General features: G+C 38.4%; 2 protein-coding genes across 14 annotated transcripts in view; one reads left to right on the top strand and one right to left on the bottom strand.

Annotated features, from left to right (window-relative positions):
* MAPK10 (mitogen-activated protein kinase 10) overlaps nt 1–13,273 on the top strand; it is a 297,586-nt gene extending 284,313 nt beyond the window's left edge. For 10 of the 11 annotated variants that reach the window (XM_039250559.1, XM_039250564.1, XM_039250563.1 and 7 more), the window contains one exon: nt 7,936–13,273. In XM_039250559.1, coding sequence (XP_039106490.1) covers nt 7,936–8,078 — 143 coding nt within the window. In that variant the 3' untranslated portion in view covers nt 8,079–13,273. Of the gene's footprint in view, nt 1–7,930 lie in introns of all 11 variants that reach the window. The other variant, XM_039250568.1, reaches the window with a different exon arrangement.
* An 11,975-nt stretch (nt 13,274–25,248) lies between these two features.
* Nucleotides 25,249–27,435, bottom strand: part of ARHGAP24 (Rho GTPase activating protein 24) — a 500,372-nt gene continuing 498,185 nt past the window's right edge. For all 3 annotated transcript variants that reach the window (XM_039250570.1, XM_039250571.1, XM_039250572.1), the window contains one exon: nt 25,249–26,090. In XM_039250570.1, coding sequence (XP_039106501.1) covers nt 25,847–26,090 — 244 coding nt within the window. In that variant the 3' untranslated portion in view covers nt 25,249–25,846. The remainder of the gene's footprint in view (nt 26,091–27,435) is intronic.

Below are 27,435 nucleotides of genomic sequence, written 5' to 3'. Positions count from 1 at the left end.
AGGAAACTTTTTTTAATAATTGGACTTCTGTACTGATTTCTCCGAAGAATATATAGAAGGTAGGGATGTTCACATTGCCAGGACATCTTGAGCAAGTGAATGTTATAATCAAATTCAAGTCAGTTCAATTCCATTTAAGAGATTTTCACAAACTGTTTGGCAGAAAATTAACAACTTGAAGCCAAGGTCCGTGTCTTGACTCTGCTATTTGTGTTTGGCTTTATGGTTTACAAAATTTACTTATTACCTAAACAAAAAGGGACCTGAAAGGATCATCTAGTAAAGCCAGAAGTGGCTGCAGTCAAGAGGGTATTTATAATAGTGAAGTAGAAGAAGTCATAGAGAAGCAAAGATTTTTCATGTAATACCGGGGGACTGGTTGATGTTGAACTACCATCTTTTTAAAATTTATTCTTATTTTTATATTTTTAATTTTTTAAGTGTTTATTTTTGAGAGACAGAGAGAGAGAAAGCAAGAGAGAGCAAGTGGGGTAGGGGCAGAAGGAGAGTGAGAGGGAGACAGAATCTGAAGCAGGCTCCAGGCTCCAAGCTGTCAACACAGAACCTGATGCTGGGCTCAGACTCACGAACTATGAGATCATGACCTGAGCCAAAGTCGGACGTTTAATGGACTGAGCCACCCAGGTGCCCCATCTGCTTTTTTTTTTGAGGGACTGATTAATGGCATTTAGCAATTTCTGTGGTGTACTTAATTCTCACTGTGACCTGACCAATTTCAAGCTACCGATGTACCATCAATGAAAGCAGAGTTGGAAAGAGATGCTAACGCTAATCCTTGGCTCTCAGAAACTGCTCTAGCACGCTGCTGGACAGTACGCATGATTGTTTCATCATAGAACTATACAGAAAAGACCCATTCTCATATAATAAACAGATGCAATGGGAATTTTATAGAGGAAACATTAGAAGAGAGGACCTCTCTTAATGAATTTGTGCTATAAAAAATCAGGAACAACAGTCTAGGAAGCCATAGAAATACAGTTGATAAAGATTTTGAACTTTGAGTAATTGAATGCTAACTATATAATTTGCATTCAACATTGATAAAATAAAGGCAGGCCATTCCAATATAGAAGATAGCCAGCTAACGAACAAAGGGAGAAGAAAGACAATTACAACAAAATGATTTCCCTTAATCAAAAATAGTTTACCAGTTTCACTAGTTTCATAGAAGGGTGCAATTTGCTTTCCCTCACAAAACCTATCTAGAGGACGGGGCGCCTGGGTGGCTTAGTCGGTTGAGCGTCCGACTTTCGCTTAGGTCATGATCTTGCGGTTCGTGGGTTCGAGCCCCGCGTCGGGCTCTGTGCTGACTGCCAGCTCGGAGCCTGGAGCCTATTTCAGAGTCTGTGTCTCCGTCTCTCTCTGACCCTCCCCTGCTCATGCTGTCTCTCTCTCCTAGAAATAAATAAAACATTAAAAAAAAAAAAAACCTATCTAGAGGAGTACACACAAAAGACACTTGGTGCTTTGTTAAACTGGGTACTTATTTTGTGCTGAACAGTAGAGATGCAGGAAGATAGGAGAAATGAAGAAGTGTGATAAGAAGTAAAAAGAAGCAAGGGAAACATGATTGCATGAGGCAATCATATAGCAAAACTATATATAATAGTGAGATGCCTCACATGACATAACACCTAGAATGTTCCACCAATGTATGGACAATATGCTGATTATTAAAACAGATTCAGTGGGCATGCTGTGTATTTTATAAGCATAGTCTACAGTGTGATGCCTTTTATATAAAAAGTTTATTAAACACTACTTTCAGTTCTGCATCCTTCATTCAGTATTATTTATAGATGTAAATTTGTGTGTTTCTGTGGGAGTTCTCTCAATATTCTTTGTATAATTTCTCTAGCTGCCACATTGTTGGTGATTTCTGTTTATTTGTGAACATCAAATTGTGTTCTTAAAACAGAGCCTCATCTCAGCTCAGTCCTATCTCATCCTTGCTTGATCAATACTCAACTTTAACTGTGACAATCAGAACATGTCCATATAAACAGCTCCAGCCAGGAGAGGAGAAAAACCTTATCTAAGAGAAGATCAGGACTATTATGTAGAGATGCTTTTAAATACTTTTTGATTTGAATAAGCCAAAACTTTATTTAAAAATTTTCAAACTGGTTATTTAAATAAATATGTATTTACTTAAATAACTTATTAAATACTTAAATAAATACATATTTATTTAAATAAATACTTATTTAAATAAAGGACAATAACAAAAATCATCCTCATTAACTTGGGTATTTTGGTTAATTATCACACTCATGAGATGTATATGTCTTCATCTGAACCATTTGGTCTCCAATCCATTGACAGTGAGACTTCTTATTCATTCAATCATTTGTATTTCTATATACTAACAATGAACAGAAAACAATTCCATTTACAATAACATCAAAAAGAATAAAATACAAACAAATTTAATAAAAGAAGTGCAAATTTTTTTGTTCTGAAAACTACAGAACATTGTTGAAAGAAATTAAATACCTAAATGATAAAAAGAGATTCCATTCATTCACTGATTAAATATTGTTAAGATGACAATACTCTCCCAATTGATCTACAGATTAAACATAATACTCATTACAGTCACAGCTGCCTTCTTCTTTGCTGAAATTGACAGGCTGTTCTTAAAATTCACATGGAAATATGGGGGATACAGAATAGCCAAAACAATCTTGAGGAAAAAAAACAAAGTTGGAGGATTCACACTTCTTGATTTCAGAATTTATCACATACTGCAGTGTTCGTGACAATGTGATATTTGTCTGAAGACATACATATAGATCAATGAAATAAATTGAGAATCTAGAAATAAACACTTATATTTATGAACAATTGATTTGTAGTAAGGATTTTAAGACGACTTCATGGACAAAGAATTATCTTTTCAATAAATGGTGATAGAACTGCTAGATATCGTATGCAAAAGATTGAAGGTAGACTCTTCCTATAGTACATAAGAATAAATTCAAAATGGATCAGACTTAAGTGTAAAAGCTAAAATTATAAAGCTCTTATAAGAAAACATAGGAGTAAATCTTGATCTTGAGTTAGGAAATGATTTCTTAGATATGACACTAAAGCTCAGTTGCTAAAGGAAAAATAGGTAAATTCAACTTCATCAAAATTAAAAACGTGTGCGTCAAAAGACACCATTAAGAAGGTGAAAAGATAATCTATAGAATAGGAAGAAAACATTTGAAAATCTTTAAAGTTTTTAAAAATATTTTATTTATTTCTGAGAGACAGAGAGAGACAGTGTGAGCAGGGGAGGGTCAGAGAGAGATGGAGACACAGAATCTGAAGCAGGCTCCAGGCTCTGAGCTAGCTGTCACCACAGAGCCTGACACGGGGCTCAAACCCTCCACGTACTGTGAGATCATGACCTGAGCTGAAGTCAGACACTTAACTGACTGAGCCACCTAAGCACCCCTGCAAATCTTATATAGTAAGAGACTTTGTATCCTGAATACGTAAATAACTCTTACAACTCAGTAAAAAAGAAAATAACAATTTAAAAAATGGCCTTAGGATCTGAATAGACACTTATCAAAGAAGGTATATAAATGGCCAACAAGCATATGAAAAGATACTCAATATCATTAGCCATTAAACAAATACAGATCAAACCACAATGAAATACCATTTAACATACACCAGGATAGCTATAATAAAAAAGATAATGAAGAGTACTGGAAAGGATAAGGGAAAATTGGGACCCTCATACACCACTGTTAGGAATGTAAACTGGTATAGCCAATTTGAAAACAGTTTTTCAGTTCCTCAAATGTTAAACATAGAGTTATTCTATGACCCATCAACTCCGGTCTTTAAGTTTAGAAATAAAAACTTGCATGTGAATGTTCATAACAACATTATTCATAATAGCCAGAAATAGAAACAACTTAAATGTCTATCAAATGCCCTTCAACTAAGAAATAGGCAAACAAAAGTGATATATCCATACATTAGAATATATTTCAGTACTAAAAAAAGATGAAGTATTGCTATATGCTACAGCATTAAGAACCTTGAAAACATTGTGCTATACGAAAGGAGAAAGTCACAAAAGTTGACATTTACATGGTTCCATTTATATGGTATGTCCAGAATAGGCAGTTTTATAGACAGAAAGTGGGTTAATCATTGCTTATGCCTGGTGGATAAGTAAGAATCAGACTAGAGGGTTTCCTGTCGGGGTGATGAAAACATCACAGAATTGTTTGTGGTGACAGTTGCACAACTTTGTGAATATCCTAAAAATGATTGAATTGTGCAAATTAAATTTGTGAATTACATCTCAAAAAAGCTGTTACGAAAAGGTATATAAGCAATATTTCATATTTTAAGTCAGAAGTAAATCTAAACGATAGTATAATGATTTGGAAGTTATGTGTAGTATAGGAAATATGTCATTCAAGAGGTGAATGGACAATATGAGCAAAGCCATCTCACTCTGTCAGCCCACAATTGATTGAGCCTTTTTTAGAGTTCTGTGTCCAGTTTTCATCTCTATCCTTTAATACGGATGTGGAAAATTGAAGATTCTGGGAAGTCAATCATAGTGATGTTAAATTATTATTGACCAAAATTTATGAAAACACATGAGGATGTTGGTGTCGGTATAATTTAATCCAGATTGTGGTGGGGAGGATAGAGCTAGGCATTTGGGTTATGTAAGGAAGTCAAAGGTTGTCTGCTAGTATATGAAATTTATTAATATATGTCAGGAGAAGAAATGGAGGTGCTCTGCATCATATCTATAAAGGATACAATTCAGTAAAGTTGGAGCTTTACTTTGAAAGAACATTACACATTGTTCTGATAATGAGCATTAATTATTTATAGGTAGATGTTAACAGGAGCTTTAAAAGTCTCAAGACATTCGAGATTAAGAGGTATTCATCCTTTCAAGAGTTTAAAGAACATTAAAAATGCATAAGCTTTTTATGTATATAAAAATATCTGGATACAAAAGAATATATATTAAATAATCACAATTAGAGAAACTTCATAGCAAAAACACTGGAAAGAAATATACCCAAAGTTTAAGTTATTATTTATTTGAGAATCAGTGCCTATTGTTATGTCCTTTTTCGTATATTGTTTCATATCCCCCATAATTTACGTAAATATGCTTATAATCAACAAATAAAAATGTAAAAAACATAAAATACATATAATCTTTCTTAGCTTATGTGTATGGGTCCTTTCCACATAATGTGAGATCTTTCTAAGAATTTTTAAAATATTTATTTATTTTTGAGAGAGAGAGGGAGAAAGAGAGAGAGAAAACATGAATGGGGGAAAGGCAGAAAGACAGGGAGACAGAGAATCTGAAGCAGGCTTCAAGCTCTGAGCTGTCAGCACAGAGCCCGACGTGGGGCTCAAACTCACAAACTGTAAGATCATGTCATGAGCCAAAGTCGGACACTTAACCACTTGAGCCACCCAGGTGCCCCAGCTAATGCCACATCCTAATCACATTTTTTTTCATAGGAAATGTTTACTCCAAGAGCAAAGACATTGGGTTAGCCTCTCCATAGATTTAAAAAATTTATTTTTTTTTTTGAGTATAGTTGACACACAATGTTATAGTAGTTTCAGGTGTACAACATAGTGATTCAACATCTCTATACTTCATCCTCTGCTCACCATAGTGTTGTTGTCCATCTGTCACCTTACAACGTTATTACAATACTATTGAGTATATTCCCAATGTTGCACCTTTTATTCCTGTGACTTACTCATTCCATAACTAGAAGCCAGTATCCCCTACTCCCCTTCATCCATTTGCCAATCCTCCCACTATTCTGCCTTCTGGAAACCTATTTGTTTTCTGTATTTATAGGTCTTATTCGGCTCTTTGTTTCTTTGTGCACTTGTTTTGTTTTTTACATTACATTACACATAGAGTAAAATCATATGGTATTTGTCTTTCTCAGTTTTATTTATTCCACTTAGCATTTTACCCTCTAAGTCCATCCATGTTGTCACAAATGGCATAATTTCATCCCTTTTAATGGCTGTGTAATATTTCCTTGTATGTATATATACATATGGAAGTGTATATACATATATAGGTATATGTATATATACCAGATCTTCCTTACCCATTTGATGGACACTTAGATTGCTTCAATATTTTGGCTATTGTAAATAATATTGCAATAAACATAGGGGTGTATGTGTCTTCAAATTAGTGTTGTTTCCTTTGGGTAAATACCCAGTAGTGGAATTATTGGATTATATGATATTTCTACTTTTTTGAGGAAAATCCATACTTTTTTCTATAGCAGCTGACCAATTTACATTCCTATCAATAGTACATGTGGGTTAGGTTTTTTCCATGTTCTCACCAACTCTTGCTATTTCTTGTCTTTTTTATCCTAGCCATTTTGACAAGTATGAGGTGATATATCTTTGTAGTTTGATTTGCATTTCCCTGATGATAATGATGTTGAGCATCTTTTCATATGTTTGTGGGTTATCCATACGTTATCTTTGGAAAAAATGTCTATTCAGGTTCTCTGCCCATCTTTTAATCAGATGGTTTGATTTTTTCATGTTGAGTCATATATGTTCTTTATAGATTTTTTCCTGATTTATTAGATCTTTGTGAAAGCAAATACTGTAACTTATTTTAGATTTGTTATTTTTCTCCAAACATACCTTGCTCAGATATTTTCTCAAATAAGATAACATTTTTAATGAGAATTCTTCACCTCTAATTTTATTAGGTGATTTAAACTATAGATATTTTTAGTAGCAGACTATTTCACAAAGTGTGCATTTTACCACCTATTTGGGGCCCCTTGGGGGCTCAGTTGGTTGAGCATCCGACTCTTGATTTAGGCTCAGATCATGACCCCAGGGTTGTGGGATTAAGCCCTGCATCAGGCTCCATGCTGAGCATGGCGCCTGCTTGGTATTCTTCCCCCCAAACTCTTTCTCAGTTTGTCTCCCTCTCCCCTGCTCATGTACTTACTGGGTGATTACCATGTGCACGTTTCTTCTCAGAGTTTCAAAATCTTTATGTTCCCACAGAGCAGATAAATAAAATAGTTTTTTCAAGTTAACTTAATAATTCAGAGTTCTTGTTTGTGTATTGCCAGATAAGCGAGCCTGCTGGTAAGTAAACACAAAATCAAAATGTGTGCTCTTGCTTCTTCTTCTTCTATTGTTATGATGATGATGATGATGATGATGATGATGATGTTGATGATGATAATGATGTTGTCTATGGTAACTTTCACTGAAAGTCCTACTTAGCTTTTCTGTATGGATTTTAAGTTTAAAATCACTTTAATGACTATAACAAAATTTACTTAATATTCCTTATTTTTCAAGATCTGTAGTCTTCCAAGTAATTCTGAGTTTTGGGTTTCACCTCAGCCCTTATTTTTGGAATTGGACCCTCACACGCGTTTGTTGTAAAAGCCCTACATTAAAAATATCCAGGTTGAGATCATTACATTAAAAGGTTTTTCTCATCTCTCTTCGCCATAGGACAGTGGTCTTCAGCCTTTGACCACACAGTGCCCGGGAGCTTTAAAAACTGCAAATGTCCTAGCTTCATGCAGGTCAATTACATTACAATACTGGAGATGGGAGGGGTGACTGGGTTTTTTAGTGGGGTATTTTTGTTTGTTTGTTTTTGTTTTCTATAAAGAGCATTACAGGTGGGTTCCAAGGTAGAGTGGATAACTTGTGACCAGGAACTTACGTTGTTACGTTTTGATTTTCACCATCTAATACAGAGCCCTGGATTAGTTGTGCTATGAAGGCCTGCCAAATGAACGATGGCCTAAACATCACCTCTTGTATTTGCCTGCATCCCGAGTGACACTGAGTCTAGTTCCAGATTTAGTCATGTTGGTCTTTATTTTCTTAGCACAGGTGCAGCAGTGAACAGCAGTGAGAGTCTCCCTCCATCTTCGTCTGTCAATGACATCTCCTCCATGTCCACCGACCAGACCCTGGCATCTGACACTGACAGCAGCCTGGAAGCCTCAGCAGGACCCCTGGGTTGTTGCAGGTGACTAGCCGCCTGCCTGCGAAACCCAGCGTTCTTCAGGAGATGATGCGATGGAACACACACACACACACATGCAGACACTCATGCACACACGCAAACACAGACACGCAACTTTAAGAACAGCAAGGGAGAGAATCCAAGCCTAAAATTGAAACAAATCTTTCAGCCTGCTTCTTCTCCAGAGTTCTGTATTGCAGCTAAGCTAAATGTATATTTAACTTCTAGTTGCTCTTGCTTTGGTCTTCCTCCAATGACGCTTACTACAGAAAGCTACTCAAATACAATTAGAAAAGCCTTTTCCATAAAGTGTAATTTTAATGGCTGCAAAACCAGCAACCTGTAACTGCCCTTTCAAATGGCATGACAAGGTGTGCAGTGGCCCCATCCAGCATGTGTGTGTCTCTATCTTGCATCTACCTGCTCCTTTTGGCCTAGTCAGATGGATGTAGATACAGATCCGCATGTGTCTGTATTCATACAACACTACTTACTTAGAGACGCTACTGTCAGTGTCCTCAGGGCTCTACCAAGACATCACGCACTGGGGTACCACACGGTCCATTTCATGTGATCTATTACTCTGACATAAACCCATCTGTAATATATTGCCAGTATATAAGCTATTTAGTTTGTTAATTGATTAAGCTGTATGTCTTATAAGAAAACATGTAAAGGGGGAAAATATGGGGGGAGTGAGCTCTCTCGGACCCTTGAAGATGTAGCTTCCAAATTTGAACTGATTAAATGGCACCTGTATACCGATTTGTAGAAAGAACATATGTGATGCTTATGTACAGTGCGGGGGCGGGAGGGGGTAACAGTTTCCAGGTACTAAATGGTTTGGCCTTTAGAGGGAAGGTGGGGTAAAAAGCTGAGGGTTCTTTCTCTGACACTGAACTGGTAGGAGAGACCAGAGTATAGCATTTCAGTGTGGAGGAACACCTCAAGGAGATTATTACCCAGATATAAGGAGACACCGACATCCATCTTTTAGAGAGTAGACCTCATTTGTCATTTACCAATTATGTGTCACATCTGGACAGAGAGTGGCAGGTGGTGAGTCAGGGTTATTGTGTCCTTATCTGATGGTAAGAACCCCTCCCTGGAACAGAGTGGAATTGCCTCTGAATGACGTGCTTAACAGAAAATGAACCTATGTAGACTATTTTCAGATTGTGGGTTGTGTTTTCCATGAGTGTGCTACTTCCCAGGTTTATACCCTGCCATGGTTTTATTTTGAGAAGAAATGTTACTTTCCTCTTCTGGAATAAAAAAGAAATATTAGTTACTTAAACTTAAAAACAAACAAACAACCCAAAACACGGGGTGATCCTCAGGTCAGCATTTGCAAACATTTCCACAGACGTTACTATTCCTCAGGGGTTTCCCTGACTCCTCAATATGGCTGATGTTTCATGTTTATTTATTTTCATAAATTGGAACAATTCAAGAAGGGCTGAAAATCTGAGTTTTGTATTGCAGTTGATGTGACAGCAATAACTCTTCCCATAAGTTACTGCTGCTAACTAGCTTTAGCAATAGGAGTTTGTCTTAAAAGCCATGAAGCATTTGTGTCAATGTTTAGCAAAATCACCTGAGCTTAGCTCAAATCAAAAGAAAGTGCTTTCCCGAGCACTTAAGAAGGCACTGTGAAACATCTTGGTTATATACAAGGTGATACCAGGCGACTCTCAGCAATAATAGGACCAGGTGGAGGCTTCCCTTCTTATTCACTTTGGTGAAGTACCCATCACAGTTATTTGCACTCTGACCCTTTTGGTGCTCACCAGTGTGGTGGTATTTCACCTGAAGAAGAAGTGAAACACACGAAATGGACTGTTGATGAGTGGGATATGACTGGCAAATGGAATCCCTTCAAAAATAGAGCAAACAAGAATGCTAGTGCTCTGAAAATTGCCTTAAACACAACAATAGGGAAGCTTTGTCTCTTTCAAGCAATAGAGCCAACCCCCACCATCACCATGTGAGCAATGCTGCCATTTATGGGATTGCTTCACAATAGGATTTGTGACAAGAGGTCATTTGTTTAAAATGGGGAGGAAAAAAACCAGCCTGTGTAGCTTGTCCCCTGGAATAAAAGTGGCCCAGCTCCTTTCTCTTGCTGCCATTCTTTTTGGTTAATATTGCAGACAACTTGATGTTAAAAATACCTCCGCCTTCACGTGGGCTCTCTCACTTTTCCTTCTGTCACACTTCCCACTCCCCACTTTTAAAAAAACTTCTTCTTTACTTACCTCCTTTCTCTGTTTTCTTCTCTCACTACACCTGTGTCCTCTCTCTCTATGCCTAACTTTCTAGCACATGCGATTAAGTGCCAGGAACAGGCAGCTGTTTGTTGCAAGCGTAATCTCATCAGCCACAAATGGAATCAAAAGACAGAAGGAAATCTCCAGCCAGCATGACAGTTACACGATCTCCTGGGTATGCAGAAATGGTGATTTTTTTGCCCACCCAGAATAAACCAAACAAGAATCAGGCTAATGTTCCCTTGCTATTGCTTACCTTCCCTAAACTCCACTAGTCTGATCTCTCCTGTTGCATGGCTCTTAGGAGCTGATCACTTTTAGCCAGTTCTTCCTTACAGACAAGAAAAAAATGGAATAAATCCCTCAGATTGAAATATCATGTACAAACAAAGCTAAGGGTTTGGCTTCTTGAATGCTTATAAGATTAGTTTTACTGGGTTATCAAAACAAGATAGGTCATAGGAGAACAACGAGAATTTTCATTTCAAAAGTGCGACAGTCATCATCTTGGGTCTACTTTATTATAATACCTCCAGGGGATGGTTCTGTTATTATCCAATTTTCAGAATGTATTATGTTCTGCACTGAGTTTTTACTTTACAAACAAAAACAGATGTTTCCTGTGGAGTCACCTGTTAATTCCAAAGGACTCTCTTGCTTTTCAGACAAGAAAGTGTCAAGTCCCCTGGACTCTGTTCCTGGGAGAAGCGAAGGTCCTGTCTGTGGTTGGGGTTCATTGTGAATATGAGGTTGGCTGTCTGAGGGGCCTAACCTTCTGTCACTTCCTATAAAAGCTGATGGTTTCGCAGTGATCCTTAATGAAATACTTTGTAGGATTTTGTCAGAGGGAGAGCTGTGTACCCACATACAGGAGGAATTAAGTTGTTGGGAGAGCGTGGCAAAACAATATCACTTTGCTATGTTTATTGTTCAGTCAGCATGCTCATTTTTTTCAAGAGGGATGGATTGGCCTTACAACCAAATTTTCTTGTGGAATAAAAACTGCTAATAATCTTGCATCTTCAAGAATCTGATGACAGAGCTTTGTAGGAATGTATACTAGAGGTGGACCAGGTCCTGGCCAATTCCCTCCAATTGGAGTAAGCTATTTAATTGAGGGCTGAGGAGGTAATAGTTTCTTTGTTTTTGTTTTTTTCCCCAACCTGTTATCATTATCAGAAAATGTTATCTAAGGATACTGATAGTAGCTGACTGATAAATCATAAAATAGGCCTTGACAAAGGGAATAAGTGGAATAGGTAAGAATACATCAATCCTTTAATGACCTGCTAGGGGAAAAATGAGCAAAACTGACTTTAAATTTTAAATATTCATACAAAATCTAAATTCTACAAAGTCCACTTCTTTTTAACTCTCTTAACATATGATAATCTAAATCTTAAAAGCATTATGCTCTGTAAAGAATGTGGTCAGCTAGCTTTGCTGAAAAAATTTGTCTTTTACAGCTCAGATAAAGGCATAATATTGTCCCTGTAATCTTTGATCCTGATCACTTTGGGTCTGAAAAGGGACCCTTCTCCCCACCCCCAACCTCCCCCCAACATTTTACTTGTGAGTCCTACATTTTCTCCAGTTAAAATTAAACCAAGCAGGAATACTCCTTTCTATAAAAACAACAAACAAGTTACAATGTAAATAGTTATATTAGTTATTTTCCATGTGACTAAAATATAAGATTTTGTTATTTCTTTTGGCACTTAGACAGGTCTTTCTTTGTCTGAAATGGTTCACTTTGACCCATTTCCTTGGTCAGTCAAGAGGAAGTGGAAGGCTTCTGTTTGTATGTGGACTTCTGTATATCTAACTTTTGATTATGTGGGACCAATGGCCAGTATATTCTAAAAAAAACTCCCAACCCTTGTCTACCATTAAACTGTTCACCTTGCCATGTCTATTTCGCAAGAAGACCTAACTTGCACATGCCTGTTATTCTGCATGATTGGACTCAAGAGACTATTACCAATGATAAGAATTGTGCTGTCTCAGTGTTTATAAAATGGACTTCACTCACACCCACATTCATATACACGTCACCTTTATAGTCCTAGGTCAATCCAGGAAGGCAAAACCACGCATGTCCAATTTCTTTGCAAGGTCTTAGTGGTGAGAACTAAATGTCAGCCTGATGGATCAAATGCAATCTCAGTGATGTTTAATAAGGATTTTAAATTATTTAAATCATATCTGTGTTCCTTCTCACTCTTTTTCATTTCTATTAATGCCCTTCCTTCAAAATGTCGGTGGAACAAGAGGGTGAGTGGGGGAGAACTTCGGCTGTTTTAGACTCTTTGTAGGTGGATGCTGAGTTGATACATTGTGATTTCTGTTTCTTATGAATTATTAAAAACCAGAGCAAATCTGCTTCCCTAAACATAAAACCAAATCAAAACCCAGACTTTGTTGGAGTTTGCCTGTTGAAAATGGTTATTGTGCTGCTCGTTGTCTTGGGTTTCATGTCCTGACAGGAACTCTGACGTGTCTCACATGGTATCATAGTGTGATCTGATTGTGTCAGGGAATAAATAAGAAATGGGGAATGACCCACCTTCTCACTATGGATAAAGAGCATGTAATATGTATGTGACCATATAGAAGACTATGTTTGAGACTGGTTTCTTCTAAAAATGACCTTCATTTCTGTCTGCAGATATTAGGTGTATATCTGCAATTCAGTAAGTTTCTTCCAAGGCATAAAATTAATGAAGGGGGAAAATCATTTTCTGTGAGGATGAGATGAGTAGCACAGGATTAAATATCCTTAAATTAATTTATCAGAATTGCTAATCAGTTTAATTGTTACTCGAGAGAGAAGATAAGTGGGTTTTTTGTCCATGTAGGCAACCCTAATCTCAAACTCCTTTGTGAACTAAAAAAATAAATAAATAATAAGATTTTGTGGCTTGGGATGGAAGTCACTGAATCTATGTTAATTTAGCTGAAAGTGTCTGAAAATGTCAATCAATGGCCTATTTCTAGAAGTAAAACATTTTATGTAACCAATTCACTATTAGAAAACCTGGATGATAAACATATTTAATCTTTGGAGTTAGCACAATTTATCCTTTTATTTATAAGGAAAATAGATGCCAAATGCCTTTTGCATCTCTGGCATAGCTTCTATTCCATTTTTAAACCACAAATCTTTACTCTGTTAATAAAGTAAGTTTTAAAATGGTCACATATAGGTACCTGAAAATACCTGCAATATTAAGAATGAAAATTGCATTCCAGTAGATTGCTCATGGAGAGAAAGGGTGAGAAGGAGTTATTGGTGAATACTAGGTACCATAAAAAGTTACCAAATATTTGGATAATTTGGCCTACTTTGCACCGAGAAGAAAGGACTCTTGAAAATCACCTGTTTTGCAGCTATTTATGTAACGACCAATCTAGAAAGATGGTTCTGTTTGCCCAAGAGCTGCACTGGGTTTTACACAAGGTGGAGGTTTTCGATATTACCCGTTCATCAGAATGGTGATTCATACTTGCAGCATGCCTTTCCCGAGGGTTTTGAAAGGCATGCCTCGAAGACATTCGCAGTTAGTGAAGCACGATGTGAATCCCACTATCTCAGATCACATCATGTCGGGGACCACTGCATGGGGCAAGTTGTATCTCTCAGCTCTAGACTGAATCCCATCTGCTCAGCTTCTGTAAAACAGAAGTGTGTTCTGTGTTACTGAAAACAAGCTGTGGAAATGGACATTTCTCAAACACATAAAAAGTGATGACATACACACAAAGAAGAGTCAAATACCTGTTTGGAACTTCCCACCCTTTTTATGTCACATATTTCTTGCTTAAAAGTCATGCTTATTCTGGTGTAAAAGCCAACATAAAATAAGTGTGAAATGTAATTTTAGAGCATCAAATATCCATGGAGTGGGTGACTTCACCTCCTTGTTGCTGAACTTCTGGTTGCCATCCTTCCCTGGAGTTTGTCTGGAATCTTTCTGTTTGCCCAGCAATCTAGACTGTTTGTAACTCAAAAGCAGATGCAAAATGTTACTCATTTTAAAAACATTCCACACTCTCCCTAGGAAAATTCCTCACACATGATTGGTTCTTCTCCATTTATATTGTGAAAATATTTCTATGAACGATTTTGCACAAGATCAATTTTTATGACCCAAGTAATATTTTGGATAGACTAAGGGAACTAGAAATATTAAAGTATTTCTTTCATAAAAGTAAGATTTCCAAAAGCAGTTGCTTCTTCCTTAATGTTAATACATTTCAAACTTGTATTTGGTGCAAATTAAGCTCAAAGAAAACAGCTCTGAATTTCTATTTTAATTTTTGAGCTAAATTTTCAAGTAGTACCTTCCTCTCCAGAAACATTTATGGAACATCTGTCTATGGGTCCTAGGTAGGAGACAAATACAACATAGTCTTTATCCTCAAAATTTCAGAGTAAATACATCTTTCAGCGTAAAAATAAATGATTATAGCAAACTACTTTTATCTCAGTTTTTAACTTTCTTTTAAAATAACAATGTGTTGAAATTACTGGAGTGACTTGAATGAGTCCATTTTTCTCATTCCCTTAAAGCAGTGAAGCAAGAAATCTGCTTCTTTCAATGTTATCACTGTGTCTAAATAAATCAGGATAAGAGAATTTTGGATATTTTCCATGACATTACAGGAGATGAAACGATTTTTACAATATATTTTTGAAAAATAGCATATTGATAAAAATACAAGGAGACCTGCATTAACTCAGTGAGGAGATACAAGTTAATCTGGACTTTTGTTCCTTTAATTGAAAGGCAGACTTCTATCTTTTGATGTTTTAAACAAATGCCAGGTCTCTGGAAAAAGGGAGAAATGTGATGACATCCTGAGACCTTATTAATGACTTATGATATTGGTATCTTGAAAAAAATAGATAAAGGTTTCAGAAGCTAAAAAATAAAACCAAAAAACAACATGATGTTTCTTTTTTGCATCACATGAGGTTTAATTTGATACAGTTTCTTCTGAGAGTGGGTAAGCCTGGAGGCTAAGCTTGAGGCTCATTTCTGGCACCAAAATCTTCAAATCAGGAAATGACATCACAACGGATCCTGGAGTCTCTCTGCAGCCATACTCTCATACAAAGCCAAGTCTCGGAGATTTGTTCAGCCAGTGGATAATGGCTGGAGTCTTAAAATGACTTAAGAGAATTTAATCATGATTTCCTATTAAAAATTTCCAACTCAGAACATCCCTGAATATTAAACCAGAAATTTAACATTGAGCTCTGAACGTTCACTCACTGATTCATGTCACAGATATTGATTGAGCACTTCAATCTCCCAAGGACTGTTCTTGACACACGCAGTTGTGATCAATTTGAGCAACCTTCCTGCCTTCATGTAGTCTCATGCTAATTGGGGAATAAGGTAGTAGAAAGCATTAAGAAACAAAATAGACAAGGTTAAAAGGATAAAGTATGATGGGGCACCTGGGTAGCTCAGTCAGTTGAACATCTGACCCTTGATTTTGGCTCAAGTCATGATCTCACAATTCGTGGTTTCAAGCCCTGTGCCAGGCCATATGCTGACAGCGCAGGGCTTGCTTGGGATTCAATTTCTCTCTGCCCCTCCCACTCATGCTCACTCTCTCTCTCTCTCTCTCTCCCTTTCTCTCAACTAAATAAATAAACATTTTAATAAAAGGATAAGACATGATAAAGGATGCTATTTAGATGAGATGATCACCTCTCCAAAAAGGTGATATTTGAACAGAGACCCAAATAAGATGAAGTGTGAACCACATTAGTATCTGAGGCTAAAGCAAGTGCAAAGGCCCTGGAAAAAGAGCTTGTTTATCTGCATAAGGAATGACAAGAATCTTATGCATGAAGCAGAACGGACAAGAAAAGATGTGTTCATAAGTGAAACAAGAGGTAGGCAGAGGTCAGAGCATGGCAAGATCTTGGGACTTTATTCTAAATATAGGAAAATGATGGATAGATTTGAGCAGGGAAATAATAATCTAAATTTTGTTTAAAAAACTTTTAAAAAATGTTTTATTTATTTCTGAGACAGAGAGACAGCGTGATCAGGGGAGGGTCAGAGAGAGAGGGAGACAGAGAATTCAAAGCAGGCTTCAGGCTCTGAGCTAGCTGTCAGCACAAAGCCCGACTTGGGGCTCGAACCCACAAACCATGTGATCATGACCTGAGCCGAAGTCGGATGCTCAACTGACTGAGCCACCCAGGCGCCCCTAAATTTTGTTTTTTAAAGGATTCCTCTGGCTGTTGAGTAGTAGAAGAAAGATAAAAATAGGAGCAAAAAGGCTTTTGTAAGATATAATTGTAGTACAAAAAAGACACAATGGGCCTTGGACCTGAGAGGGGAGGGGCAGAGAAGAGATTTGTTCAGGAAATAACTAAGGATATGTTGTGAAGGCAGAATTGACAAAATTTGCTGATGGGTTGATATGTGATATGAAAGAAACAGATCAGGATGACCCCAGACTTTTCAAAAATTGAAATCATGAAGTAAATTATGATGTGGTTGATTGAAATGGTAGACAGTGGGTTAGGAGCATATCTGGGGAGGAAATCATAACTTGTTTTGGAAATGTCAGTTGGAGATACTTGTTAGATCTCCTAGTGAAGCAGCAGGAGTATCTACAAGGCTGGAGTAAGGAAAGAGGTTCAGCTGAAACATAAATCTGAGCATAATCAAGGGCTCCTGGGTGGCTCAGTCAGTTAAGCATCTGACTAGCTCACATCATGATCTCATGGTCCATGAGTTCAAGCCCCATGTTGGGCTCTGTGCTGACAATGCAGAGCCTGGACCCTGCTTCAGATTCTGTGTTTCCTCCTCCCTCTGCCCCCTCCTCTGCTTGCACTCTGTCTCTCTGTTTCAAAAATAAATAAACATTAAAAAATTAAAAACAAAATCTTATCACAATTCACTTATATTATTTATAATCATGAAACTGTATAGACCACCAAGAAACTGAGTGTAGATAAAGAAGAGAAGTCCAAGGATGGAGGCGTCTCTTGTTTCAACATACAGAAGTCAATAAACAGTTGAGTATCCTAAGGAATGTCCAGTGACGTAAAAACCAGGAAAGGGCTGTCCTGGACCAAGTAAAAGTGTTTAAAAAATGAGGGAAGAACCAACTGGGGGAATGCTATTGAATGCCTGAATAAGATGGGGGCTGAAGATTCACATCTGGACTTGATTTTATGAGGTCATTGTTGACTTTTACTAGAGCCTGTTCTCTACAGTATTGAGTAAAAAAACCTGACTCCAGTGGGTTTAAGAGAACATGGAAAGTGAGGAATTAGAAATAGGTAGAAAAAACTCAATTATTTTTTTTCTAGAAAGTGAAGCAGAAAAATTATGTGGAAATTAGACATGAATATGAGATGAAGGGAGAATTTTAAAGAAGTTTATAGCATGGGAATATATAAAAAGCATGATTCATAACACAAGAGAGGAACTGAGTATTTATTTGAAGGAGCAATGTGCTTGAAAAGGCCAAGGGGATGAGTATGAGAGGAGCAGTTGGCTTGGTGGGGACAGGTGGCACAGTCGTTCTAGCAAGAGGTAATGTGGTGTCTACAGGTTACATGCAGATAGTTGAGTAGACAGGGTAATGGAGCATAAGGACATACTCTTCTGGAATTGTTTTCTCCGTAAAAATAGGTTATCAGGGGCACCTGGGAGTCAATTAAACATCTGACTCTTGATTTTGGCTCAGGTCATGATCTCACCATTGTGAGATTGGGCCCCGTGTTGGGCTCCATGCTAAGTGTGGGGCCTGCTTGGGATTCTCTCTTGCCCCCTCTCTCCCTCCCACCTCTTCTCTCTCTCTCTGAAAATAAATAAATAAACATTAAAAACAAACAGGTTATCAGTAAGTAAGATTATATAAGTAATGTTACTAGCTGAGAATGAGGAGGGGAAGAGGTTATGGTGGTTTGAGAAGCATGAAACAGACCTTGAGAAGGGGGAAGTTAAATTACTACACAGTGATGCAAGCCATATGAACTTTATTTTTTATAGAAAAAAAAATGTGGGGCAAGTCAACATGGTGGTCTTTTGTTCTTCAGTCATATTTAATTTCTCAGGTGCTGATTAGGAATAAGCAGGAATTGGATTTGGCCAGAGTTGGGTTGGGTGTTTTTCCTTTCCAGATGAGTACAGTGGTGGAAGAGAACACGAAGGGATTTAAGAGTGACAAAAAGAGAATAATTATGATGAGGAACCACAGAAGATAAGCGTGGAAAACTTCAAGAGGGAAGCAATGACATGAGGAGGTGACAGCCAGTGAAAACCTAACAAAAGCAATGGCTGATCAACACTTTGGGAGTATCTAAGAGTTGTTGGAGTGATGGTGCCATGGGAGTGATTTAGAAAGGGCATAGATGATGATGAGACTGCGAGTGCTTAACGTGGAGGTTTTGGTGATGGTGCAGTTAGTGGTAATAGCACAGTAAAAGGGAAACCATGGACATGGGTGGTGGATGTTTGGGCATGGGGAGACGAAGATTTTCAGAAGTGAGCAGCTCAAGGAGCTGAGTGGCCACCTTGGTGGGTGGCATATGAGTAGTGGCTTTGGGGAAAAAAAAAACCCCAGAAACATTTGAATAGGTGCTAAAATATTCAGTCACGTGACATGTACTTCACAGAGGTTATTAGGGAAGTGGGAAGATCTTAGGTCTGGAAGTAGCATCAGACAGCAAAGCAAAGACCTGTCTCTCCTTCAGGCTGATGATGTGCAGGTTGCGGGAAGGGAAAACAGCCGTTTTGGGGAGGGCCGCAAGAAGCGCTGTCTTCAGAAGGTAACCATGTTTTAGGGAAGGAGATGTAGGGGAGGATGATGGCAGTGGTAACATTCTAGAATGTATACTGGGAAGGTTTGAGGAGTAGGGAGGAAATCAAAGTTTGAAGCAAATGAGGGAATACACTGAGCAATATGGGGATAAGCATAATATCAAAGGCAAATGACATGTGGTTTGGATGATTGTTGGGAGCCATTCTGAGCCTACTAGTCGAGAAAACTCCTGGTGAGGTTAAAGCAAGTTTGCACGGTCTCTTGCCAATCAGATGATGACCGATATCCACCCCCACTCAATTATTTCTGCTTGAGCACTGACCCCTAGGGTACCTTGTTGATCAATATCGGGAGTGACTTGTTCCCTTATTCCGGCCCTGGTATGATGATTGCACTTTGTGAAGGAACTTATTGTGGGAACTTCTTCTTTTGATTATGGGAACAGACATCGTGTCTCCAGCAGGTCCTGTTTCCCTCCATACTTTCCCTTGAGCTATGAACAGGCTAATGACCCTTACTCAGAAAAGACTGACCTTTACATGTACAATTCTGTTTCTACCATTGCGTTAGTCCAAGATGTTCATACAGCCCAACATGTAAATCGACTAGCCAAAAATGTCTTTCATGCCCTAGCTATTCTAGAAATCATAAAAGTAGACACAAAGGTAAATGCACTCGAAGAGGCTATTCTATGTATTGGAAATGAGCTAAACTCTTTAAAGGTATGGTTGGCTCTCCAGTGCAATAAAGCATATAACTGGAAAATCAAGTCTTGCCCGGAGACAAAGAGCCTAACTTAGAGAGAAGGAACAGATAAGGGCAGAAGATAAGTTAGTACATACACCTTTGCTAACTGATGGTGTATAGCAGCCCCTTCCCTAAGGCCTACTTTCCACAAACACCTTCCCTTACCCTGGCAGCTGTGATGAGGATGGATAAGAGTATCTACAAACCTATGAGTTAATCTTAGCGTTATTAAAATGTGAACACCTTGTTATTTTATTAGTTACTCAACCTCACTATAATTGGGGCAGTTCTGCAAGAAGACTTCTGTAAAACCTGTTTCTGTACATTTTCCAAAAACACCTTATCAAAAAGAGCTATCCATTGTAAAAATTCCATTTTCTGATGCCATGTTAACATTTGACCTATAAATAAAGACACCAAAACCGACAGGACGGAGATGCCTGCCTGGTAATCAGAAAGGATCTCGGGGCTCTCTCACTCTCTCTCTCGCCAACACCGTCCATCCTTCAGGGACCCCTGGACCTGCCGGAGCCGGCCTCCAACAGATGATTTTGGCATTAGGTGGTCAAGAATGAAGGCAAGATGATGCAGCCCTAGGGCTTGCTTTCGTGTGGCATGTGATCGCTTCTGATGAATCACGAGGAAGCAGGGAATGTGTGCGTTGTGAAGAGAGGGATGTGATGGGCATGGTGTTGTCACAAAAACAGGTAGTGTGCTGAGGACCAATTTAACTACTTATTCCAACAAATCAGTACTTTCCACTTAAGAAAGGTAACTCTCCCGGTATGGGCTGGTCTTAGCCCTGTAGGGGCCAAAAAAGGAGCAGCTACACATCCATAAATAAAGAGTATCATTCAGGCCTGGACCTGAGCCACGAGTGGCACATTAAAAACACATTCTTAACCTGCTAAACTTTCTACTCAGAGCTCTAGTAGGTTCTGTAGATTTCAGCCGCCTGGGGAGCTGTTAGTTTTTCATGTCACTTTGCAGCAAGGAGCCCGTAAGCTGGGCAGTCAACTCATCCCCCACTTGTGCAATTAAGAAGACTATAAAGAGAATAACGAAATAGGCCATTGGGAGCCACAATTCCAGCACTTTTTTTCCTTGGTTTGTGAGTTCAAACAAGGCAAAATGTGTCCAGGTCTGGCTGCTTCATTTGAATAAAAGAGTGGAAGCCACATGAGTCCTAAGCGTTTTCAGATCTCCTGGTGTTTGTGTGGGTGAGTTGTTAGGCACAATGCCACTCTGATGGTATACATTTGATAGGACATTTTTTAAAAAACTTTTAAAAAATGTTTTATTTCTGAGAGAGAGAGAGGGAGAGAGATAGAGGCAGCGTGAGCAGGGGAGGGTCAGAGAGACAGGGAGACAAAGAATCCAAAGCAGACTCCAGGCTCTGAGCTAGCTGTCAGCATAGAGCCTGATGCGGGGCTCGAATCCACGAATCATGTGATCATTACCTGAGCCGAAGTCAGATGCTTAACCGACTGAGCCACCCAGGTACCCCTGATAGGTCATTTTTATTTCACTGGAAAGGCTCCCTAAGGTCTGCACTGAAGGCACTTTTGCACATACTTTCCTGTGGACTGGGAAAGCCCCTGCGCAAACTGCTATCCTGATAACTTCCTATTACCCTTGAAGACTTGCATCACAGTCACAGCTCTACCGGGTCTTCCCCAGCCTCATCTTTGTGATCTGATGTACAAAACTACATTCTGTGGTAATTATTTATCAACTAGGTACCCCAGGCACCTAGTCTAATGCTGGTGTAGCATTTAGATACCTTCAATAAATATTCACAAATAGTGCTGCTGATGTGAGTCTAGATATGTTTGGTCATATTCTTAGATTTCCATTATATTTTACCCGGGACCTTCAATACTGAAGCTTTCTTCAGTGTCCACACAGAGTTGATGCAGGACAGTTACAGGTAGTTGTTTAGACAGTATTCTCAGATCATGGATGTAATTGTAGTATCTCCTGTAGAAAGGATGCCTTGGCTTACCTCTTCCTTGCCATCAAATCTCGGGCAGTTTATCTGGGCCAAGGTAGAATTAGGGTCCCTGGGACAAGGACATAATTATACCCTCATCTGGTGAGCATGCCGGCCACATTCTTGAGTCCAGAACTCTTATTTTCTAGAAGTTGGAACACCCTTTCAATGAAGTAATTTGAGAGCTGACAGCTTCCATTTATTGAGCACTTACAATATAAACTGTGATGGTCACTTTATTTATTTATTTCTCAAAAAAACAAAAAACAAAACACAAGGCAGAGGCACTAGTATGGTCCCACTTTACAGAAAAACAAATTGAGGCTCATGAACATCACGTAACTTTTCTTAAATTCTTATAGCTACTAAGTGGCAGAACTGAGATTTGAATCCAGGTCTCGGATTCCAAAAGCTGATACGTATCATTTTCTGTGATGCTCCTGCAAGCGAGATGAGCTCTCCAACATTAGAAACACTGAGGTCTGTGGCCAGCCTCACACTCTTTAAATTCTCCTCAGTTTCCAAGGTGAGATAATTGTATCAATGAGTTAAAGTATCCTATCTGGAAATGACCTGATTTTCTAAAGGAGGGCTCAGCTTTTTAATAAACAAAAATAAATAGGAATGACATTATTAAGTTTCCCTTGAAGTTTTTAGTCATTTCATTGTAAAATTACACATAGAAACTACATAAAAAACTATAGGCTTCGGTTGGCCTACTATCACCCACAAATCTATTTTAAATGTTCTCTGAATGACACCCAGCCATATGGTTTGGCTTGTGAAGCCAACATTGTAGACTCAACACTTGGAAGCAAATCCTTTCTCCTGAGCTCATAATTGAAGAATCATTACAGTTACCTAAACAGCTTTTAAGAAGCTCATATTGGAGGTAGCAAATGAACTCTTGATACTACGTACTTATTTCCAATTCATTTTTATGTTAATTTGCATTTGATACTTTCTAGGCATTTAGCTGAATTAATAGAAGAACTAAAAGAAACTCAGATGGACAAGCTACTCACGGTATCCATTGATTGAAGGTCATCATCACTGAGATCAATGATTCTCCAGCCTGGTACACTATGGCATCAAGGGTAGAGACAGAGGGATTTAAGATCAGTAAGATACACTTCTACTCTCTTAGGCTAGGAGGCTCCATTTATTAATAGAGCTATCAATAGAAATAAGTGGCAGACACTCAGACAGTCACATTACATATCACTTTTAAGTATTAAAACATCCCTACATTGGAGAAGTTATTATCCCCACTTTATAGATGAAAACACTGAGGCTCAGAAAGTTTCAGTGATTTGCCGTTGCTCGCCATCTTGCCTAAGGCATGTTGAGATGCATATCTAGGTCTGTTTGGCTCTCCATTTCCTGCTATTTCCATTCCAGCATGCTGTTTCCTAAAATGTTTCTTATTTGGTGAAGATAATAATCAGACATGGACAAGACTGAAAGAGATATACAAAAAGTGGGAGCATTAGGTAACTCAGCATTGAGATCCTAGAAGGGGATCTGACATTTGATCTGGCTCTTTAAAGAAAATGGTAGGAGTGTGCCACGAGGAAAGAAGGTAGTCAAGATGGATGTGGCAAAAGAAGGTGGAAAGTTCCAGAGGCATGAAATGGGATGGCAGGGTTTAGGGAAGTGGGAGGAGAGGAAAATATAACTGCAGGTCACAACCTTATACACCATGTGAAGGGCGTATCCTGTGGGCAAGTGAGTCTTCACGTGATAGTAGCAAAGCTATGATCTAGTCAGATAGATGGTCTAGAGGGGAGAGCCTGAAAAAGGGGAGATGCTTTCATCAGATATGAGGAGAAACTGGTCGAAGAGAGTATCAGATTTAAGAGGCAAGGATGAATGGAATAGAGAGTCCTTGGTGAGTGAATTTAAGGGTGAAGAAGAGAAAACAATAAGAATTAACATTCATGACATCCTTTCTGTATACGAGGGGCTGTGGTTAGCTTTAACAATCGACATCTTTGAAACCACATAATAAGTTCATGAGAGGACCATCTTTATTGTTCCCCGTCTATATTTTAAAAAAGTTATGCCTAGAGGTCTCATTATCAGCTAGAGATTATAGAAAATTTGAATGCAGCCAATTTGACTACATGGCCTTTTGATTTTTACTATTGCATCTTTTAACTCACTGGATGCGTCCAAGGTTTTCATTCACTAGGACAGTGACTGGGAAGAGATGGAGATGTGTATAGAGAGACCTACTGAGATCAACATTGCACATTTTGGATTTTCTTATAGAACATACAGATGGAAGTATCTGGCTAAATAAAGAATTGGAACGAGAAGAGTAAACTAAAAGTAAAGAAGGTACCATTATATAGATAGTGGTTAAAACCTAGGACCCACATTAGTATATTAGTGGAAGGTGGATGGTGACAAGGATGGACAGTATAAAGACTAATCTCCCATTTGAAAATAAATAAGTACAAACAGACATAGAACCTTCTAACAACACAATCCTATAAACTCAAACAGTCTTTATTTGCAATTATGCCTTTTGTGACTTTTTGTCTAGTGTGAGAAATATTTATTTGCCTGGTTTCTCAAAATCATTGCCTTCTTGAAGTGTGAGGAGCTGTTCTCCCCAAACTCTAGGTCCCGAGAGCCCTGGGCTTCTCTTGAAGGTCACCATTACTGATGTTCATAAATTTGTCAGGATTGGACCTTTACGTATTCATGCCTTAAGATTATGGTGAACAAATATGTTTTCAACAGGGAAGAACAATATTGTAAAAATTAGAAACAACACAGTTTGCTTCTTCCAAATGTGTCTCCTTCTCTTTCGGGTCTATCCGTTCCATTCCCTGCTCTTGTGGCACTGCCTCCGCCAGCTGTCCTGTGGACAGAATCCCAGCTGACAGCAGAACAGTGGGCCTGAGCTAGAGAAAAATGTCACTAAATATGGCATATACTCTTAACTGGGAGGTCACAGTCGCACCATCACACTGCCTGCTTTGCCAAGTGTTTGCTGGGGGGTGGAGGAAAGGTCTGAGTGGACACGAAGTGCTCCTGTGGCCCAGTGTAGTGAGCACTGTTTCCCAATCTCCACATAGCGTGAAGAACTTTTCTAGAAACCATCTAGCAGTTACAGAGACTCAGTCCAGAAGGTCAGAGTGACTCATGGCATGACTCATTAAATGCTTTTACCATTTTCCCCTCTAGAGTGCATTCTGCATAGAAGACATGCATCTGTGGAACTGACCAGGTAGACAATAGGCCTAGAGAAGGGGAGGTTTTTTCTTAACAAAACCCCAAATTTTCTGCGTCAGGACACCTCACAAAGAAAACTGAAAAGTGTTGAGGGAAGAATTTAAAGAGCAAACCCAAGGTTCCTGGTGATTCTATTGTATTTTATAAAACCATTTACACTTCTCTTTTTGGTCATGGTGAGGTCTATCGGCACAAACAGCACAGCCACAAAGTATTCTTTTGATTTTAATAACTCATCTGATATATATTTATATATATTTATATATCTGCTTATCTTCATTTCCTCAGCAAAAGGGGAAATAAAAATATTGATCTATAAAATAAGCTGATGAGAACACAATGCCAAAAATAGCTTATGTTAAGTGCAAGGGGTGAAGCTTGAAAGCAAGCTAAATTGCAACGACATATTGATTTAACATTTTAAATACAAGACTTGCAATAAAATAATTCTTGAGATATACTTCTCATTTTTAGTTTACTTTTTAAAAACTACTCTCTATACACAAATCCAGTTGTAACACTTGACAGTAGCAGTATGGGGCATGAGAGAACTTTGGTACACATTGCAGATATGGATGGGTAATGTCTGTAAATGATATTCCTTCAACAGTTAGATCACTGTACAGCAAGGGGCCAGCCACCTGGTCCCGGAGAATGTTCCCGCCAGCACCGCGGAGCCCTTGCCAGAGCCATTGGAGACAGTGGGAGAAAGCAGGCTCACTGGATCCATATCGTGTTTCCTCTCTCGGTTCTCCTGGGTTCCACTGTCAGCTCCCCAAACGTGGAAAAAAACTGCTCCATCTCTTTCTGAAGCATGTCATTTCTTTTCTCTGCGTCTTCTTTCGCTCGCTCAGCATTTCGCATTTTGATTTCTATCATTGTGAACTTCTTCCTTTCTTGATCCAGTTCATCATGGAGGCTCATCATTTCTGTTTCCAAAGTCAAGTTTCGCTGTTCCAAGCTAGATAGTGTGGGGGAGGGAATACAAGATAAAGCGATTTTATTCACTTGGAATGTGACAGGGATACAAATAATATCTAAACTCTGTTTCTGCAGTGCTTAGGAAATTGTAATGGGCCCTTTCAAATCAGTGAGGCAAGGCCCAATGATTTAAAAGGTGTTAGTTTCATTCATTCATTCATATTCATTCATTCTATTTGCTGGGATGATTTATTGTCATTTAAAAAAATTAACGTTCTTTTTTTTTTTTTTGAGAGAGATAGAGAGAGCGAAGAAGGGGCAGAGAGAGAGGGAGACATAGAAGTCAAAGCAGGCTCCAGGCTCTGAGCTGTCAGCACAGAGCCCGATGTGGAGCTTGAACTCATGAGTTGTGAGATTGTAAGTTGCGCCGAAGTCAGACCCTTAACCGACTGAGCCACCCAGGTCCCCTGATTTACTATCGTTTTAACAAGAAGACCCCAAGACCTCTCTTGGAAGCACAAAGTCATTTGATTGCGAATGAGTGGCACAGAGAAGCCAGAGACTGATATCTGCACAGAATGCAGATGCAGAAGGCAGCCTGAACCACAAGGCTTCCTGGAGTCATTTGAGGTAAAGCTGGCTTTCTATCAAAGGAAAAATAATGACAGTGAAAGCATCATCATTAGAGAGCTTAAGTCTCTTATGCCAGAAAGTAACTAATCAAAATAAAAGTGGCATAATAATATTAATGCCAGAAAAAATTGATTTTTAGCAAAAAGCATTATTACAATTAAAGATGATTATTACTTAATGATAAAAGGACTGATTCATCATGGAGATATAAAAGATTCTGAACCTTTATTCACCTGGTAGTCTAGCCTCAAATTATTCAGTATAAAATATAACAAATTTATAAGGAGAAATTGATAAATTTAATTTATCTAATTTATCTAAATTAGATTTTATCTAAATTATCTAATTTATCAATTAGATTTTTCTTTCTTAGAAATTATAGCTGTATCTGATAGAAATTAGAAGAAAGGTAAGAGATTTGAACAACTTGATTAACAGGCTTGATCTATTAGTCATGTATAGAATCCCAAACTAACAATAAGAGAATAGATTTTACCAGGCCAAATAATTGATATCATACAAATGAATTTCTCCGTCACAATACAATAAAGTTAGAAACTAATTTGGGGGATAAAGAACACCAAGCTAAAGAGCATAGGGGCGCCTGGGTGGCTCAGTCAGTTGAGTGTCCCATTTCGGCTCAGGTCACAATCTCATGGTTCCTGAGTTTGAGCCCTGCATTGGGCTCTGTGCTGACAGCTCAGAGCTTGGAGCCTGCTTTGGATTCTGTGTCTCCTCCTGCTCTCTCTCTC

This window comes from Hyaena hyaena, unplaced genomic scaffold, assembly GCF_003009895.1.
Source record: "Hyaena hyaena isolate Hyena2069 unplaced genomic scaffold, ASM300989v1 scaffold_373, whole genome shotgun sequence".
Classification (NCBI taxonomy): Eukaryota; Metazoa; Chordata; class Mammalia; order Carnivora; family Hyaenidae; genus Hyaena; species Hyaena hyaena.
This window is presented reverse-complemented; position numbering and strand designations above follow the sequence as displayed.